Consider the following 20,501-nt stretch of genomic DNA (forward strand, 5'->3'; position numbering starts at 1 on the left):
AGAGTTAACTGCCCTTAATTTTATTACATAACCAGACAGAACAGTTGAGACTGGAATGTCAGAATCCCCCTTCCAGCACAACTCACAGCTTCATATTTGCTTTGTATCAGAAAAAGAAGAATCAACTCACTACTATGCAGGTAGGATTCATCAAGTGAGGTACAGGCTCAGAATACAGAGCAAAAATTCACTGCAAATTGCTTTCCTGGCCTTCAGAGAGCAGCTGATGGTCTCCCAACTCCTCCTTTAGACAGCTTCACCCACAACATTCAGCAGAGGGGATGCCAGTGTCAGAGCCAGTGCATGAGGAGCAGCCATCAGAGGAGACCTCCCCAAGCTAGCAGAAGCCTGCCTGAAGGAGCTGTGGCAACAATTCTTCCCCTTCAGCAAAACAAAGGATTTAGAGTAGAGCAGTTAGCCCTGCTGCTGCCAGCTCTGGTACATCAGGTGAAGTACAATCATTGGAGAATTACAGTCTGCAATTCAGTAAAACAGAGGAAGAGGCAAACAAGAGGTTAGCAGTTATGTGAAACCTTAATATTAAGTATTTTAGTAGAGGTGAAGAGGATATTCTGCACAAGGTCAACAAGTGGGAGGGCATGGAGGGGGGAGTTCAGGGGGTGATGGTTCTGCAGGAGTCTTACAAAATGTATAAAGTGTTTCTCTACAACAACCAAACCCCTTACGAGTGCAGGTATATGTACATGACAGGGAAATATTGCTCCACTCACTCAAAACAGAGGGAAAGAGATCTAGAGGGGGGGAAAAAAAACCCAAACAAACAAACAAAAGCAGCATGCAAAATAAAAACCAACCCCAAACCAACCAACCAACCCACCCCTGGAACCAGAGAAGATCCTGCTTCAGACACTGAGCCACCCTACGAAACACCTCCAGGTTGCAAAAGGGCTCTGAAATCAGTGTGCCTGCTGGGCACTTCCTGTACAAGAATGTTCTGACTGATTAACAGAAGCCATGAATAAATACTGAGCTGCTCCACAAAGCCTGCAGGAGCAGCACAGGCAGAGAAAGCAATGCAGACACACTTCCATTGTTCCCAAATCAAAACAAGAGGGGAGAGAAAAGAGAGTTCCCGAGCAGGAAACTATCAAGTACAGAGGCAGCCTAACTGCATGAGGGGTGAGGGGAGAGCAGGGCAGGTTATTGTCAAACAGCCTTCTCATGTGTGTGCAGCCACTAAAACCCTCCCTGGGAGACTTCATCAGGACAGAGAGCAGAGCATTTGGGTAGCATGGCTGTTGCCTTTTAATTTCTCCCCCCTGGTTACAGAAACACAAGCCCATAAAAAAAAAACCCTTCATCATCATCATCATCACACCTGACTAGGGGAGGTGAAAACCAAACCCTTGTCACCTAAAATGTAGTTTATTTCTTCAACTGTTAGTCAAGTCCCCATGGTTTCTCTCCAAAATAATCCACAAAACAGCAGCAACAAAAAAAATCAACAAGATAAACCCCAACAGAAACAACATGAAGCCAACCCCCAAGGGAAAAAGAAACCAAGACCAAGCCACCCCCCCAAGGGAAAAAGAAACCAAGACCAAGCCAACCTCCAAGGGAAAAAAACCTCAACCAAAACCCAACCCCAAGGGAAAAAAACTCCACCAAAACCCAACCCCAAGGGAAAAAAACCTCAACCAAAACCCAACCCCAAGGGAAAAAAACCTCAACCAAAACCCAACCCCAAGGGAAAAAAACCTCAACCAAAACCCAACCCCAAGGGAAAAAAACCTCAACCAAAACCCAACCCCAAGGGAAAAAAACCTCAACCAAAACCCAACCCCAAGGGAAAAAAACTCCACCAAAACCCAACCCCAAGGGAAAAAAGCCTCAACCAATCCAACCCCAAGGGAAAAAAGCCTCAACCAATCCAACCCCCAAGGGAAAAACCTCAACCAAACCAACCCCCAAGGGGAAAAACAACCTCAACCAATCCAACCCCCCAAGGGAAAATAAACCTCAACCAAACCCAACCCCCAAGGGAAAAAAAACCAACCACCACCAAATAAGCCCCAAGAGAAACCCCAACAACTAACCCCCCCACCAAACAACTCAAGAGGGCAAAGCCCACCGAGCAAAACCATCTGAGGAGAGCCTTCCATGGGATAATATCCAGCAGCAGATGTTCCACCACAACCCAAGGTCTAGCAGATCAGTGCCTACACTTTCAAGCCCAGAAGTCACCACGTGGAAAGGGGTTTCAGAGGCAGGGGGATGGATGTTAGCCCTACAGTTAAAGCTCTAAGATGAGAATGGAGGGGAAGGGGGGGAAGGGAGGGAGGGAGTCACTGAATCACAGGAGATAAGAAGTGCACACAAGTTTCTAAATGAAGCACAGACGAGGTGAAGGGCACAGGAGCCATCCAGGGGAGGTCACAGGTTCTGACAGCACTGCAGTTTGTTGGATTTCTGTCCGTCGGTGGTCGGGGGCACGCTGATGTCCACCACGTTGTTGCCCGGGGACTCGTCGTGCGCCGAGCGGTCGGCGATCTGCTTCTGCGAGACGATGCGGTAGATCTCTGCGGGGAGAGGGCGCTGCTCAGGGACGCTGCCCCCAGCGGCACACCGAGCAAGCCAGCAGAGGGGAGGCTTCAACCCGAGCATCAGAAGAGGGCTGTGAGAGGGGAGTCCAAGCCTGGCCAGCTGTGGCAGGTAACTCGGAACGGTCCAGGCCGGAGGAGGCCTCCAGCTACTTACTGCCGAGAGGCACATCATAGTATCATAGAATCATTCAGGGTTGGAAGGGACCACAAGGATCATCTAGTTCCAACCCCCCTGCCATGGGCAGGGACACCCCACACTAGATCAGGCTGGCCACAACAACCCCAGGCAGTGATGCAGGCTGGGGTCAGAGTGGCTGAGAGCAGCCAGGCAGAGAGGGACCTGGGGGTGATGGTTGATGGTAGGATGAACATGAGCCTGCAGTGTGCCCAGGCAGCCAAAAGGGCCAATGGCATCCTGGCCTGTATCAGGAACAGTGTGGCCAGCAGGAGCAGGGAGGTCATTCTGCCCCTGTACACTGCACTGGTTAGGCCACACCTTGAGTCCTGTGTCCAGTTCTGGGCTCCTCAGTTTAGGAAGGAGGTTGAGCTGCTGGAACGAGTCCAGAGAAGGGCAACGAAGTTGGTGAGGGGCTTGGAGCATAGCCCTGTGAGGAGAGGCTGAGGGAGCTGGGGTTGCTTAGCCTGGAGAAGAGGAGACTCAGGGGTGACCTTATTGCTGTCTACAACTACCTGAAGGGGGGTTGTAGACAGGCAGAGGTTGGTCTCTTCTCCCAGGCAGCCAGTACCAGAACAAGAGGACACAGTCTTAGGCTGAGCCAGGGGAGGTTTAGGCTGGAGGTCAGGAGGAAGTTTTACACAGAGAGAGAGAGATTGCCCATTGGAATGGGCTGCCCAGGGAGGTGGTGGAGTCACCATCACTGGAGGTGTTCAGGAGGAGACTTGGTAGGGTGCTTGGCTGCATGGTTTAGTTGGTTGGGTGGTGTTGGATGATAGGTTGGACACAATGATCTTGAAGGTCTCTTCCAACCTGGTCTGGTCTATTCTATTCTATCCTGTCATAAACAGGTTTGGGTTGGAAGGGACCTCCAAAGCTCAGCCAGTCCAACCCCCTCATAGCCAGCAGGGACATCCTCCACCAGATCAGGTTGCCCAAGAGCCCTGTCCAGCCTCACCTTGAATATCTCTAGGGATGGAGCCTCAACCACCTCCCTGGGCAACCTGTTGCAGTGTTCCAGCAGCCTCCTGCTGCAGAACTTGTTCCTCACATCCAATCTCAATCTGCTCTGCTCTAGTTTGAAGCCATTGCCTCTGGTGCTGTCCCTGCAGGCCTTTGGGAACAGTCCCTCTGCAGCCTTCTTGTAGCCCCTTCAGGAAGGCAGCTCCTAAGTTCTCTCTGGAGCCCTCTTCTCCATGCTGAACAACCTCAGCTCCCTCAGCCTGCTCCTCTTTACAACAAATGGCAGTGAAAGCCACATGACTCCAGAGAGCTCCATATTGATCAAAAAAAGGCTTTTCTGCAGAGATTTAATTTATCTGACACCAATTAATTTCAGCCTGAAAGCACAGAGATCCACACAGCCACAACCACTGACGAGAGGCTGCCAGGTTCAAAAGCTTTCAGGGACAACCCACTGCAGCTGCAGAGAAAGAACTGAAGCTGAAAGGTTTGGAAATCACTTATTTGACTGACTATAAAAACCAACTTCCCTCCATTGTGAGACAGGAAAAGGGGAAGCACCTCCCTGGAAGTCTGTGGTAAATATTATGGTCACATTCCTACAGCCACAGCCTTCCAAACACTACCAAAGCCTACAGCAAGGATTAAAAGCTGGGGAGGGAGGGAAATTTTGGGGGGTATCTGGGTTCTGTTTGTTTGGGCTGCACAGATTTCCACTGTGTAAAATGGAAACCTTCAGCCCCAGGCTGGCCTGGTTGCCATTGGCTACCTCCAGCTCTGTGCTGAAAGGGATGAGGAGAGCTACACAGAGTGGCCCTGCCCCTTTCTGCCCTGCTCAGTAGAGTATTTCAGCAGTTAGCTGCTCCTAGGCCCTGCCAAGCCCTTTTTTTCTTGGGGGCACCATCTGAGGGCTGAGTTTCATTTTTGATTTGGTATTTTTGGGGAGTTTGGGGTCTTTAGGGATCCCTCAAACTGGTGACCACTAAGCAAGCTCCTGCCCTGCTGCTCCTAATCTCTTCCCTCCACCAAGTCCCCAGACTCCCTGCTTTACACAGCACATTTGCCCAGGTTTCTTCTCCCTCAGGAGGAGGACTGGCCCCCAGGTAATCACTTCAGGACCAGCCTTTTCAGGACTACTCAAGTCTTACAAGCCACATCCCTGCTCTATCTCAACACCCTGGGGAGCCCAGGATGCTGCTAAGGCAATGCTTGGAGTTCAGTTTGCTCAGGCCTGACCTCAGCTCAAGCTCTGCCTCCCTGAGAATCTTAATCTGTTACAGCAGAGAGTGTAGGACTTATCCCTAGAGCCATCTTCTCCACCCAGGGTCAGTCTCAGGACAACACTGCAAGGGAGGACAGGGTGGATGGCAACTGCTGCACTACCTCAGAGCACTAAAACAGAATCACAGAACCTTAGGAGTTGGAAGGGACCTTCAGAGATCATCCAGTCCAACCCCTGCCAGGGCAGCCCTGCACATCTTTATCACCAGCAATGAGGGCAGCCCTCAGGCTCCTCTACTCCACAAAGATGGTCCCTTCCAACCCCTAACATCCTATGATGCTGTGCACTCTCCCAGAGAGCCCAGTGAGCACTCAGTTCAGATCTGCACACCACCAGCTGGAAATCCCTGTGAGCTACCAACAGAAGTGCTTTGGCCATGGCTCAGTGCAGGGAGAAGCTGCTGGGGCACCTGCAGTAACAAAGCTTTAGTGGTGAGCCCCAGGCCTCATGGGCAGTAGGGAGCTCCACAATCCAGGGGCAGGAAATTACAGGCAAGCAACAGCTCCATCTTAAGGGATGGGAATTCTAAGCCCTAGTCTGGAAGAGGTGAAAAACCAAGTAGTAGAGTCCTACTGGCTGGAATACCTCTGAGACTGCAAGCAGTGGACCTGCTGCATGAGCCACACAGCAGGCCTGAAGCTGCAGCTGGACACTGCTCTCAGCAGCCACATCTCCAGCAGGTCTGTGTGCTGAGGAATGCTCTTGGGCAGCAGAAGTCAGAAGCCCTGGCCTCACTTTGACCTGAGTCCACTACTGAGTTCTTGGACAAGTCCTAGAACTCTTCAGGGACATTCCCAGGAGGCAGCCAGCACACAGCTGTGCTGCTGGTGCCCAGCCACCTCCAGCCCTTGCCATCAGCTGAAGAAGAGGAGCTCAGCAGGCTGGACAGCACTCATGCACCAGTCTGCTTTGCTGCAGGAGGACACACTGGGACATTTCACTTCCCAGCACTTCACTGCCTGGATTTTGTGCAGGCTCAGAACCAGCAGTGCCTTTACAGCAGGGCTACTGCAGCAGCTTGAATTTGTGGAGTACCAGAGACTGGAAACCTCCAGGTTGTTGGATGGGAAGGGAGGTGTGGGGTAGGAGGCAGGACACACAGGCAGGATGAGAAGGCTTGCAAACTACCCCATGTTAATAATACATATTCCCAACATTCATTCCCAAAACACTGCAGGGAACTGCAAAACATGCCCATGAAGAAGCTCCACCACCCCAGGGGTCCTCTGAGCTCAGCCCAAGCCATACCTGTAAGGATGTTCTTGAAGGCTTCTTCTACGTTTGTGGAATCCAGAGCAGAAGTTTCAATAAAAGATAAGTTATTTTTTTCTGCAACAGAGAACAAAGGAGTCCCTTAAAACCTTCCACCACACTTTATTTCACACTGACTTTCTTTACACCTTTATTTAGTGGGGCCATCAGGAGCAGGGAAGTCATTGTGCCCCTGGACTCTGCATTGGTTAGGCCACACCATGAGCCCTGTGGCCAGTTCTGGGCCCCTCAGTTCAAGAAGGACATTGAGAGACTTGAAGGTGTCCAGAGAAGGGCAACAAGGCTGGGAGGGGTCTGGAGCACAGCCCTGTGAGGAGAGGCTGAGGGAGCTGGGGTTGCTTAGCCTGGAGAAGAGGAGGCTCAGGGGAGACCTTCTTGCTCTCTACAACTCCCTGAAGGGAGGTTGTAGCCAGGAGGGGGTTGGTCTCTTCTCCCAGGTACCCAACACCAGAACAAGAGGACACAGTCTCAAGCTGTGCCAGGGGAAGTTTAGGCTCGAGGTGAGGAGGAAGTTCTTCCCAGAGAGAGTTGTTAGCCATTGGAATGTGCTGCCCAGGGAGGTGGTGGAGTCCCCATCCCTGGAGGTGTTCAAGAGGGGATTGGATGTGGCACTTGGTGCCATGGTTTAGTCATGAGGTCTGTGGTGCCAGGTTGGACTGGATGATCTTTGAGGTCTCTTCCAACCTTGGTGATACTGTGATACTGAACTACTTTACTGTGAGGGTCACAGAGCACTGGAACAGGCTCCCCAGGGAGGTTCTGGAGTCTCCTTCTCTGGAGACTTTCAAGGCCTGTCTGGATGTGTTCCTCTGTGACCTGAGCTAGGTTGTATGGCCCTGCTCTGGCAGGGGGGGTGGACTCTCTCTTTGGGTCCCTTCCAACCTCTGACATCCTGTGATCCAGAAGGACACTGTGCTACCTGCCCAGGAACAGGCAGGTCTCAGTCACAGAGATGAAACAGCAGCACCTGAACCACCACTGCTTAGAACAGCCCCAGGAGCCAGGCAGGGGCAAAAAGGTGCTGAGTCAAGTGCCAGTGTCCAGGGCACCAGCTGCCTTCCAGTGCTTCTCTTCACAGAATCACAGGATGGTAGAGGTTGGAAGAGGCCTCAAAAGACAGGAGTCCAACTCCCCTGCTAGAGGAGGTCACACAGGAATGCATCCAGGTGGGTTTTGAATGTCTCCAGGGAAGGAGACTCCAACCACTCCCTGGGCAGCCTGCTTCAGGGCTTCACTTCTCTGTTCCAGATGTCACTTCTCATTCAGCTGGCAACTCAAAGAGGTTTTACTGACCACAGGGTATTTGCTTACTGGCAAATTCCAGAATTATAGAACTATGGAGTCCTAGAATGGCTCAGGGTGGAAGGGACCTCAGAGATCATCTGCTCCAACCTCCCCACCATGGGCAGGGACACCTCTCAACTAGACTCAGCTGCTCAAGGCCTCATCCAGCCTGGCCTTGAACACCCCCAGGCAGGAGGCATCCACAGGGAAGGCAAAGACTTCTCTTCTCCAGGCTGAACACCCCCAGCTCCCTCAGCCTGTCCTCACAGCAGAGCTGCTCCAGCCTTTGGAGCATCTTTGTGGCCTCCTCTGGACTCCAGCAGCTCTGTGTCCTTCTGGGGACACCAGGACTGAAAGCAGTGTTGGAGGTGTGATCTCAGCAGAGCAGAGCCAAGGAAGAAGTTCAAGCAAGCCCTAGGAAGACTTTCAAGTCTGCACATTTAAATTCCAGCTCCAAGCTTGACAGCCACACAGAAGCAAGCTGCAGGTCCCTAGGGCCTATAAGGCAAAGGAGGATCTAAGCAGCACTTTGCAAGGCACAGGACAGAATTGATAAAGTGGCAGCAGCTAACAGAAGCCACTTGGCAGCTCCCAGCCACTGACAACCTCCAAGCCTGATGATCACTGCATTTAAATGAAACCAGATGGCATAAGCATGGCACTTGGGGACATAATTGCTGACCATGGTGGTGGTAGGTCAGCCACCAATCATGGACTCCATGATCTCTGAGGTCTTTTCCAACCAAGAAGAAGATTCTGTGGTTCTGTGACAGGAGGAAGTGCAGGAGAAGCTGCACCAGCTAAGGAAGGGTCACTGCTCATCTGCAGCTGCCCACACTGATGTGCACTCAGTGGGACCAGGCTAGGAAGGAAGGCAGGCAGGAAGGACATTTTGTGCTGGGATCATTTATGTTGTGACATTTTCTCCTCTGCATGCTGCTTTCTGCTTCTAGCCTTGCTAGAGGAAGTGTTTCATCTTAGCTATCAGGCAGCTCAAGGACACTGCTTCAAAAACATCTCCTACTACGAGGACCATAAACACCCAACCCAACAAACCCACCAGAGCCAGTCCCACCCCCGAGCCAGCCCCACCCCCACAACTGCATTCAAAACATGATAAACTCTGAAATGCCTTGTTTAGAGTCAAACCCAGAACTGAGGTGAAAGCTCTGGGCCAGAGACCAGCAGTGTGGCTGCAGCTGCCACTAGCAGCAGCAAGCTCAGGGAGCAGCACCCAGGAAGTGCTGCCCACCCACCTGCAAAGGCCCAGGCTGGCCCCTGCTGCCCACCCTGCTGCCCACCCACCTGCAAAGGCCCAGGCCAGGCCCCTGCTGCCCACCCACCTGCAAAGGCCCAGGCCAGACCCCTGCTGCCCACCCACCTGCAAAGGCCCAGGCCATGCCCCTGCTGCCCACCCACCTGCAAAGGCCCAGGCTGGCCCCTGCTGCCCACCCACCTGCAAAGGCCCAGGCTGGCCCCTGCTGCCCACCCACCTGCAAAGGCCCAGGCTGGCCCCTGCTGCCCACCCACCTGCAAAGGCCCAGGCCGGCCCCTGCTGCCCACCCTGCTGCCCACCCACCTGCAAAGGCCCAGGCCATGCCCCTGCTGCCCACCCACCTGCAAGGGCCCAGGCCATGCCCCTGCTGCCCACCCACCTGCAAGGGCCCAGGCCATGCCCCTGCTGCCCACCCACCTGCGAAGGCGCGGGCCTCGTCGGTGGGCACGGCGCGCAGGTGCCGCAGGTCGCTCTTGTTGCCCACCAGCATGATCACGATGTTGTTGTCGGCGTGGTCCCTCAGCTCCTTCAGCCAGCGCTCCACGTTCTCATAGGTGAGGTGCTTGGCGATGTCATAGACCAGAAGAGCCCCCACAGCACCGCGGTAGTACCTGAAACACCACACAGCAGGGGTGGGCTTGGAAGGGACCTCCAGGGGCCCTCCAGTCCCACCCCCTGCCACAGCAGGGTCACCCAGGGCAGCTCACACAGGAACACAGCCAGGTGGGGTTGGAAAGCCTCCAGAGCAGGAGATTCAACCTCTCTGTGCAGCCTGCTCCAGGCTCTGTTACCCTCACAGTGACAAAGTTTTCCCTTCTGTTCCCCTGGCAGCTCCTCTGCTCCAGCTTGCCCCCACTGCCCCTTGTGCTGTCCTTGGCCATCCCTGAGCAGAGCCTGGCTCCAGCCCTGCACATCTTTATCACCAGCAATGAGGGCAGCCCTCAGGCTCCTCTGCTCCATGCTCCAAGCCCCAGCTCCCTCAGCCTGGCCCTATAGGAGATGTTCCACTGCCTGCAGCAGCTCTGTGGCTCTGCACTGGACCATCTCTGCCCAAGCTACCTCAGCACACCTGGCACCTCTACACTGCTTACTGCTACCAAGTTAAAACATCCTCTTGCTTTGGGAAAAGCTGTGCTGATGTCATTAGAACCACAGAATGGTTGGGGTTGGAAGGGACCTCTGGAGATCATCCAGTCCAGCCCCCTGCCAAAGCAGGCTCACCCAGGACAGGTCACACAGGAACACATCCAGATGGGGTTTGAGTGTCCAGAGGAGACTCCACCACCTCTCTGTGCAGCCCATTCCAGTGTTTTTGTCCCCCTCACAGTGAAAGTCTTTTCTTATGTCCAGGTGGAAGCAGAAGCCAATCTCAGGCAGGAGTTCTGTAACATCCACATCCCCTCCACACCATCCCTGCCATTTCTCCCCTGCTCAACTGACACCTTGCTGAATTGATCCAGGGTACCAGATCAGCATAACCCCTTCAGTCCTGACTGCTGCTTGGTGCTCTGCTGGCTCAGCAAGCTCAGCCATGTGCCAGGCAAGAGCCTGTGCCAGCACAGAGAGGAGAGGCAGGGTCACAGGGTGCAGAGGGGCCTGGTTCTCACCAGCCAGCTCTGCTGGTGGAACAGACTCAGCCAGTAGGTTTTCTGCTACAGCTGCTCCAGTGCTGCAAAACCCAAGGGTCACCAAAACTCCAAGGAAAGCAGGCTAGCACTTGTGGGAAAGATGCAGTTTGAAATCACCACTGACATCACCTGCAGCACTTGGGCTTTGCATTCCTCCCCTGCAGATTATTCCCTCTGGGCTCTGTGCTCTTTTCTTCTACTCCCACCTTCCACCACCTCCTTTCTCCTCCCACCCTGCTTCACTTGAATTCACCTCAACCAAAACCATTCCCCTTGAGCCCAACACAGATGGCTCAGTCTGTGCAGGACTCAAACAAGCCTGAGCCCTGACAAACTGAGACCCCTCTGTAACACCAGAGCACTGCAAACTCCTGGTCAGGAGATGCCCTAACCCTGCCAACAGCTTTCTTTTATCCCCTCCAAAAGATACTTCTGCCTACTACCTGCACAGGAACAGACACTCCCAGAGGCATCTGGATTCACAAGGTGCCCTACAGGAGAGCTTCTCAGCACCTCTGTTCTGAGCAGGAATGTGCCTGGTGCTGCAGAGTCAGCACTGTCACAGTTGTCTCTCCTACTCACAGGTTGTTCAGCACGTGCTCCTGGACCTAATTCTTGGGGCTGTGACTAACTCAAAGTCACTGAAATCTCAAGGGAGTTTGTGGCTGGGGGCTGTCCTAAAAACCCCTGCCTTTCAAGACTGAGGGGACAATGAGGACTTGCAGCCACTGACACTGAGCTAAGCTACCACATCCAGAGCAGAGCTTGATGCCAGACAGCACCCAGCCTCCACCAGAAGTGATGCTCATCCCAGGTGATGCAGAGAGCATATCAAGGGCAGGCAGAACCCCTGAATCACAAACCTCAAACAGCATTTTCCATGCTTTTGATTTAAGCCATTAAGGTTTTTCTTCTGTATCAGTATCATCAACATCTCAAAATTACTTTCATGATCTGATCCTGCTTTGGCAGGGGAGCTGGACTCCATGATCTCTGGAGGTCCCTTCCACCCTCTCACGCACTGTGATGCTGTGTGAATCAAGGAATACAGAAGTCTTCAGTATCTACAGATTTGGATCTACACTGAAGCTTGCCACAATGGTTTTGCCAGGTGTGTGGTAGTTTTAGGCCATGCCTTTAAAATTTGTTCACAGATCCTGAGCAGAAGAGCAGTAAAATGTAAATAAATCAACACTGGGTATGACAAGGAAAACAAAGGTCATGCTGAACAATTTCACTGGAGAGAGATCTACCATAAGACTTCTTGTACCAAAACAATTCCTTCTCATCTCTTCTCACTCCTTCACTCTGGAGAGATCCTAACTTGCTTCTGCATTGTGTTGGTTAAGTCTAACAACAACTTTCTCTGCTCTCTCTCTCTCTCTCCTTTCTTTGGCCAGGTGGGGCTGGGTGGGCAGGGAAGGAGAAGCTGGTAACCAAAGTGACCTAATTGTGGCCTTCCAGTATCTGAAGGGGGCCTACAGAAAGGCTGGGGAGGGACTGCTCAGGATCTCAGATACTGGTAGGACTAGGGGGAATGGAATGAAACTGGAGGCAGGGAGATTCAGGCTGGAGGTGAGGAGGAAGTTCTTCCCCATGAGAGTGGTGAAGCCCTGGAATGGATTGTCCAGGGAGGTGGTTGAGGCCCCAGCCCTGGAGGTGTTTAAGCCCATGCTGGATGAGGCTCTGGCCAGGCTGATCTAGTGTGGGGTGTCCCTGCCCATGGCAGGGGGGTTGGAACTGGATGATCCTTGTGGTCCCTTCCAACCCTGACTAATACTATGAACCTTCTCCTGGTCTCTGTCCAGGGGGGCTCTTGTGCTGTTTGCTAACTGTGAGTCCCTGTAACCATTGTACATCCTGGATATTCATTGCACTCCGTTGTAGATCGTAGCTTTGCCTGTAAACACAGCTTTCCTTTGCTTCCAACTGAGCTGGGTCTGGCAAAGTTAATGTTTAGGGGGGGGAAATTTCAACCACCACACACATGCCCCAGGGGTGCTCCACTCCTCCTCCAGCCACAGCTTGCCCTGGCCCCGCTGTGAGCTGCGAGCAGGGGCCCGGTACTCACGCGGAGGTGATGGCTCTGTACCGCTCCTGGCCTGCAGTGTCCCAGATCTGGGCCTTTATCGTCTTCCCATCCACCTGGATGCTCCTGGTGGCAAACTCCACCCCAATGGTGCTCTTGCTCTCCAGGTTGAACTCATTGCGTGTGAAACGTGACAGGAGATTACTCTTCCCAACTCCAGAGTCTCCAATCAACACCACTGAAAGAGAAGAAGAGGCGATGGCAACAATCAGCTCTCCACACCAGCACCTCCAGCAGGCAGCAGGGCTGCCCTGCAGGCAGGACCCAGGAGCTGCACAGCCAGACAAACACAGGAGGTCACACTGACAGCACCTCTGAGTTCACTACTCACAGCTTGCTTCTTCAGCCCCAAAACAGCCCCAAGCCTCCTTGGTGCTGCCAGCTGCTCAGTTCATCAGAAGTGGCAGTGGGGAACTGCTGCAGCAACTAAAGGTGGCCTTGGAGGCTCCAACCACCAGCAGGAACTAGAGGTTAGTAGATGTCCCTTGCTCACCTGACCTTATAGTTTCATAGTTTCATTCAGGGTTGGAAGGGACCACAAGGATCATCTAGTTCCAACCCCCCTGCCATGGGCAGGGACACCCCACACTAGATCAGGCTGGACAGAGCCTCATCCAGCCTGGGCTTAAACACCCCCAGGGATGGGGCCTCAACCACCTCCCTGGACAACACATTCCAGGGTTTCACCACTCTCATGGGGAAGAACTTCCTCCTCACCTCCAGCTTCATTCCATTCCCCCTAGTCCTATCACTACCTGAGATCCTGACCTTCTACAGAGCAAAGCTGCAACTCTGATTTTAAGAGACACAGGCTCCCTGCCTGCTGCCAAAAGCCTGTGTGCAACACAAACCTGTGCTGTGCTGCTTCAAAACAAGCAAACCAGCAAGTAAAGAATTGTTGGCAGCTCCTGCTGGGGTCAGACAGGATGGTTTGTTCCCACAATTTAACTTATAAATATGTTCACCCCCCACAAAAAAAACAACAAAGGCATGTAGGAGACATCTGATAGCACAAAGGCAGAAAGCAAGGCAGAACTTCAGCCAACCAGAGGAGTTCTGAGTAGATTGTACAAGTAACAGATGAGCTGAAAAATCTCTGCCTGCACAGGAGGTGTTGCCATGCTAACAGCAGAACGTCAGTGCAGAGGGTTGGGCGGCACACAGCCTCAGCTCTGCTGGAAGCAGCATCCTGGAGGAGTTTCCCCTGCCTTGGGGCCGAAGCTCTCAGCTGCTCCCAGGCACACCTCTGCACATCAGCCCTGCTGGAGCAGCTCTCCAGCAGATCTTCTCATCAGCCTCTCCCAATGGCTCTGTGCTGGACCCTCACTGTGCAGCCAGCATCCTTCCTTAAATCCTGGTAGAGCTGACCGGGGTAAGCCGTAACGAACGAGAAGCAGGACTGAAGGAACCGAGGCGCTGCGCTGCTCTCCGCACACACTGCGCCCTGCAGGGCTCCGGCATTGTCGCTAACAGCATCGCGGCTGGAGGCGGCGGCAGCCTCGCCGAGGCTTCCTCAGCCTTGCGCCTATTCCCCGGTTCGGTTCAGCCCTGCTGTTTTTCCTGCACACCAGCAGCCGTGGGCAGAAGGCATTCCCGATGTCTGCACTCCTCACGCTGCCGGGAGGAGCTCACCATCCTCCCCCCAGAGCCAAGGGCCGGCCCTCGGTGTTATCTCAGCTTTGTTCTGCCCCGGCCACTGCTCCCTCACCTCCCGGCCCCAAACTGGGGCTGTAGCCTCTGCTCCTCAGCCCCCGGGCTGCACGGGGAGATGGCTGAAGGCTGCCCAGCACCTCAGCCTGCTGACAGCACGGACAGATAGACAATTGTGCTAGCACAGCTGAACAGCCCCGAGACAACAGCGGCAGCAAGGGGCAGCCAGCGGATGGTGGCACCGAGCCACATCTCCCCACCCGGGACAGCTTCAATCAGCTCCTCGCAGCCTCTGCCTGCGCTGCCAAACAGCCCTGGCCCGGCCACGTGGGAGGGACGAGAACAGAGAGGCGAAAAAGATTTGGCCTGCTGGTGGATGAGAAGCTCAACATGGGCCAGCAGTGAGCACCTGCAGCCCAGAAAGCAAATCACATCCTGGGCTGCAGCAAGAGAAGCAGAGCCAGCAGGGCCAGGGAGGGGATTCTCCCCCTCTGCTCCACTCTGCTGAGACCACAGCTGGGTCCAGTTCTGGAGCCTCTGTTCCAGGAAGAATCTGGAGGTGCTGGAAGGTGTCCAGAGAAAGGCCACGAGGATGAGCAGAGGGCTGGAGCTGCTCTGCTGTGAGGACAGACAGTTGGGGCTGTGCAGTATGGAGAGGAGAAGGCTCCAAGGAGACCTTCTTGTGGCCTTCCAGGATCTGAAGAAAGCTTGGGAGGGACTTTTGAGGGTGTCAGGGAGTGACAGGACTGAGGGGAATGGAAAAAAATAGAAATGGGTAGATTCAGATTGGAAGAAATTCTTCCCCAGGAGGGTGGTGAGAGCCTGGCACAGGTTGCCCAGGGAGGTGGTGGAAGCCTCAGCCCTGGAGGTTTTGAAGGCCAGGATGGATGTGGCTCTGAGCAACCTGATCTAGTGTGAGGGGTCCCTGCCTATGGCAGGGGGGGTGGAACTAGATGATCCTTAAGGTCCCTTCCAATCCTAATGATTCTGTGATTGCAAGTTCCAGCTGTAGCACTCGTAGCTCTCTTTGCCAGGCAAACAGGTTTTCAGCACTAATTCCACTAGGTGTTCCAGGAACAAGCTGAAGGTTGCCCAGTGCTCTGCTGGCCTCGAGCCCCCCTGTGCCCCACAGCAAAGCCCTGACCATAGCCAAGAATAGGTCAAAACATCCTCCACACAAACCAGACCAGCTTGGGAAAACCCTGAAGCTGCCCAATGTGTCTGGAAGGAGGTAGCTTCCCAAGAATCTGCAGCTGGAGAGGGCACAGCCATCTCTCCAGGTTCCAGCCACCTCCTCTCCTCTGGCACTCGGGAGCTGGCAGCTCTGTGCACAACCCATGCAAAAGGCTCTCAGGCCACTGGAAGAGAATTCAGGGAGGCTTTAGCTGGTTTCTTACCCCTGCTGCAACCTGGCTCCCCTTTAGCAGGCTGCTCCACCTTCTAGCAGAGGTGGCAGGAGCATTTCTGAGAACTTAGAGGATGCAGAAGTAACAAAGGAAGAGAGCCAGATCAGTGAATGATGTCCTCTGCTTTACACAAGGGCTCCTTCTTCATATTCCATCTTCCCCATTAAAGGAGCACAGGAGAAAGATGCAAAAACTGGAAGTCTCCATGCCAACAGGAACCACAGACTTGTATTTTCTATGGGAACTGAGCAAGAAGATACCTTGAAGACTCTGGACTAAGTGGTTCCATCTCGGAAAACATCCCAAGTCTGGGGACAAGCCACCAGCCAGCAACAGCTCTCCACCTGCAGAAGCCTTCATGGAGCAGGAAATAAAGTTCCAAAGCACATCTCAGAGCCTGAATGCTCCCTGAACACATCTCAGCAGAATCAAAGTCACTCCCTGAAGAGCCTTTAGGGCCACTGGGTTTAACTAGGCAGTGACCTCAACCAGCAACCAGCACCAAGCATCACCAGATGGCTGGAAGGACACAGGCAAGCCACACTTGAACCACCCCACAATTCAGGGTGTTAATGTGGCACCCTTTGGTCTTCCCTGACTCCCTCTCCCCCACCAGGCTGTGGATTACTGCTCTCCTTGGGACTCATCTGTCAGCAGCAAAATCAGGGAATCCTAGGTTGGGCTGGAAGGGACCTCAAAGCTCATCCAGCTCCAAGCCCCTGCCATGGGCAGGGACACCTCCCACCAGCACAGCTTGCTCAAGGCCTCATCCAGCCTGGCCTGGAACACCTCCAGGGAGGGGGCATCCACAGCCTCCCTGGGAAACCTGTTCCAGTCTCTCCCCATCCTCACTGTCAAGAAATTCTTCCTCATCTCCACTCTCACTCTCCCCTCTCCCAGCTCAAAGCCATTGTCCCTCGTCCTGGCACTCCCAGCTCTTGTCAAAAGTCCCTCCTCAGCTCTCCTGGAGCCCTTCAGCTCCTGGAAGGCTGCTCTGAGGACTCACTGGAGCCTTATGTTCTCTAGGCTGAACAGCCCCAACTCTCCCAGCCGGTCCCCACAGGTGAGCTGCTCCAGCCCTCAGACACCATCAGCACCCTGAATCCCAGCACAAGCCTACAGCCTGGGCAGAGCCCAATCCTACCACCTGGGCACCTGCTTCCCACCTTGGGGTCAGTGGTACAAAGCAAGCAAAAGGCAGAAATCCAGAGCCATGCAGGTGGAAAAAAAGCTCCAGTCCCTCTCCAGTGAGACAGGGGGGAAAAAAAAGCTCCAGTCCCTGGCAGAATTTCACAGAGACAAGCTTAATAATCTGGAAAGAAGGATATATTCTTTAGAACAATCAAGAAGATGAAGTTTCCCTCTAGCAGAGTTCATTATGAATATTAAACACATAAGGGTGCCAGATATTGCTGACTAATCTGCCATGCACTCGGGTTTAGTAAGCACAGCCTTTGTTAGGCTTAAGCTCTAATCAGAGCAGCCTGAATTCCCACAAAGGTAAAAGAAAACTCTCTTCCCCCCCCCCCACCCCCCTCAAATGGGTGTTTTTTCCTTCCTTTTGGTGAGCCAGCAGACATCTGCCCAGCCCCAAATGTGATTTTTAAGACAAACACTAACAAAAGGCTAAGCTTTCTGAGAGGGAAAGTGCAGGTCCCATTTTCACAGGTGCAAGGCTTCCAATGGTTTAACAGCTACTAAAAGCTCACAAATCCAGCTCCAGGTCCAACCCATTCCAAACTCCTCCTGACAAGACCTTATTGTGGCCTTCCAGTACCTGAAGGGGCCTACAAGAAAGCTGGGGAGGGACTTTTTAAGGGGGCAGGGAGTGATAGGACTGGGGGGGGAATGGAGCAAAACTGGCAATGGGTAGATTCAGATTGGATGTCAGGAAGAAGTTCTTCACCAGGAGGGTGGTGAGAGCCTGGCACAGGCTGCCCAGGGAGGTGGTGGAAGCCTCATGCCTGGAGGGTTTGAAGGCCAGGCTGGATGTGGCTGTGAGCAACCTGCTCTGGTGTGAGGTGTCCCTGCCCATGGCAGGGGGTTGGAACTGGCTGATCCTTGAGGTTCCTTCCAACCCTGACAGTTCTCTGAGTCTAAGTTCCTGCCTTTTAATCTTCCCAGCTACAAAAGGAGCTGGGCCCAGAGCCCGGAACCGCTGGCTTCACTTGGTGACATCACTGAAGCACATCCACAAGGTCCTCACAGCCTTGTGTTGTTCTGCACAGCTCTGCACACAGCATTCAGCTTGTTCCCCAAAGGCTGGCTCAGGCGTTGTGCTAACAAACAGCATTCTGTTGTGATCAATAAAAGAAGCAGCTCTGACCCTGGGCACGCACACAGAGGAAGGGAAATCGGCGATCAAGAGGCACAAGCCCAGCAGAGCAGCTTTGACTAGGACCACACTCACACTCCAAGAGTGCCACCAAACCTTAAATTAATCTTTGCCTGCCGTGTGCTAGACCTGATAATATTGCTCGGCCCTCCTGCAGCCTCATTCAAACGGCCAGGCCTGAAGCACAAGCTGATGGGAACACCGAGGGGGGAGAGCCCAAGAACAGGACCCAGCTGCACGCAGGAGCTGCTGCTACAAACTTCCCGGCCGTTCACTCTCAACCCCAACGACAGGCAGAAACTCACATGAAAGAGACAAATGCTAAACGGGGACTCTTTGCCTTTGAAACCCGTCCTGAAGCTGATTAATGGAGCCCAGACTAAAGGAGAGGAGTTCCTGTACAAGCAGTTCCAGACCTTCCACTATACAAAAAAAGTAATGATGGTGACCTGCAAGCAACACCACCTCTCACTGGAGCCATCCCCAGCAGTGCTGCAATGCAAGCAGGCAAATCTCTTCAGCAAGCACGACTTTAAAAGCTAAAACTAGAGGCCAACCGTATTTCCTTTGAAAAGAGGTGGTCAGGGAAGTGGTTAAACCTTGACCTTGCTACCAATTCTCTTACCCACACTGCAGCCCTCCTCCACCATTAGCTCTGCCTCCAACCACTGCATGTCCCTGACAGGGGAAAGCTCCAAAGCCTAAAAAGGGCTAAATCAGAAGACAATCAAACCTCTGGACATCACTTCCCCCAAGCACACTATCCCGATTCTCTTTGGGGTTTAACTGAAGAAGGCAGAAAGGAAAGGAAAGAGTTGGTCCTACAGGGGAGACCTCATCCCACTTAATCCCATTTACCTTCACTAATTAATTTCTTGTCCCAAAAAAAGCCTGGAGGGAAGGAAGGAAAAGATGAGAGATAGGGAAGGGTGGTGGAGGGGATTCTTTTGGTGTTGAATTTTAAAGTAATAAAACATCCACACAACTGCCCCTCCCCAAAGGCCACCCAGAAAGGGACAACTCTCTCCCCCATGTTTCATTAAGTGCTACCAAGTCTGCTAAGCTCCTCTGCAGCACCTACAGAACAGCACAGCTCCTGACCAGAGAGCTGTGCTTAAAGCTTCACTCCAGAGACAACTAACAACACCTTTCAAAGTGCTCTGAGGACTCCTGAAGATGAATGCAGTTGTGCCTGCCTGACTATGCACAGAAGGGGAAAAAAGGAAACACGATTTTTAGGCTTTCAAGTTCCTGGCTATTAAATCACTTGGGAAATAGACAGCAGAATGACTTCAGAAGGAAACTAGTTTAGACCCAGACAGTTCAGCACATTTGTGGAGGCTTAGGCTTCTGCTTTATAGGCAGAGAAGACATAAAGGGCTTTTCCCCACCACTGTCTTGACTAAAACAAATACACCAAGCAGGCACACACAGCCATAAAGGGTTGTCAGCAGAGACCTCTTCAACAAGCACATGTGGACCACTGCTGCCCTTGCAGGGGCTCAGGAACATACAGCACACCCCAACATCAAACTCCTGGGGTGTTTCCATGGCAGCAAGCAGGCACCCACACCCCTCCAGGGCCTTCTGAGCACCCACAGAGGGGAACCTTAACTTCACCTTTTCTAAGGGGTGAACCCTTTGGCTGAGTCTAAGGGTTTCGGGCATGCTACTGCAGGAGACCGAGCATAAAACAGGTTGGGAATCAGAAAGGCGAATGCTTTACACCCATCTGCACTATCTCTTAGGCCTCAAAAGCAGACTGTGGGATGCTGTGGGGAGAAAGCCTGCCCAGGCATCTTGGCACAGGCTGGACACCGACCTCCAGCAGCCTTCACGCATCAACAGCAACAAATCCCAACACAGGAGGAGCAGCACCGAGCCCACCCAGCAGTCACCCCTTCCCTCGTACAACCCAAAACGTCATAAATCTGGAGACAGAAACACAAAGGTAATGCCAGGCGTCAGCGCCCAGCGCTCCGCTCGCCGCCTGCGAAGCTCCCCGGTGAAGCCCAAGTTTCCCCAGCTCCGGCTCGGCGCCGGCCCTCCCACACCACCGGCACCGTCGCCGGGCACAGCCCCAGATAGAAGCCCACCTCCCGTCCAGCCCCCGGTGCAAGCCCCGCACCTCTCCCTCACCCCGGCCCCGCCGGGGATCCACCCTCAGGGCTCACCCCCGCCCGGCCGCCAGCGCGCAGCCCCCGCCGCGGCGGGGCGGGGAAAGCCGGCGAGACTCCCCCGCTCTCCCCCGCCGCAGCACGGCAGCGACCCCAGCGCCAGGCCCGGCCGGGCCCTATCGCGGCCGGGGGCGGCAGGCGCTGCCCGCAGGGCCGCCCCACGCACAAAGGCCTCGGCGGCCGCGCTGGACTCGGGGCAGCGCGGCCTGGCCGGGCCCAGCGCCACCGCGGACCCGCCGAGGAGCACGGCCGGCGCGACACGGCGCGCAGCGGAGCAGCCGGCGGCGGTACCTTTGAAGAGATAATCGTACTCGTCGTCGCGGGTGCCCATGGCGATGGCGGCGCCGACCCTCTGGCTGCCAGGCACCGACCGCGGCCCAGCCGGAGGGGGGGGCGGTCC

General features: G+C 54.0%; 1 protein-coding gene across 2 annotated transcripts; it reads right to left on the reverse strand.

The window, feature by feature from the left end:
* On the reverse strand, nucleotides 1-20,501 carry RAB11B (RAB11B, member RAS oncogene family). 2 transcript variants are annotated; one of them, XR_010989546.1, is made up of 6 exons: nucleotides 20,393-20,501; nucleotides 12,516-12,711; nucleotides 9,234-9,427; nucleotides 6,233-6,313; nucleotides 1,980-2,540; nucleotides 1-1,911 (listed from the first exon to the last, which is right to left on the reverse strand). XR_010989546.1 is itself a non-coding variant. In XM_068156393.1 (5 exons), exons 1-5 carry the CDS (start codon nucleotides 20,430-20,432, stop codon nucleotides 2,395-2,397), a joined length of 657 nt encoding a protein of 218 aa, XP_068012494.1. In that variant the 5' UTR covers nucleotides 20,433-20,501; the 3' UTR covers nucleotides 1-2,394. The 2 variants fall into 2 exon arrangements, 1 of the variants encoding a protein (XP_068012494.1); XM_068156393.1 differs by having other exon boundaries at nucleotides 1-2,540.

The sequence above is a fragment of the Melanerpes formicivorus genome, unplaced genomic scaffold (genome assembly GCF_026170545.1).
Source record: "Melanerpes formicivorus ecotype bairdi unplaced genomic scaffold, bMelFor1.0.p_v2 SCAF_34, whole genome shotgun sequence".
In the NCBI taxonomy this organism is placed as follows: domain Eukaryota; kingdom Metazoa; phylum Chordata; class Aves; order Piciformes; family Picidae; genus Melanerpes; species Melanerpes formicivorus.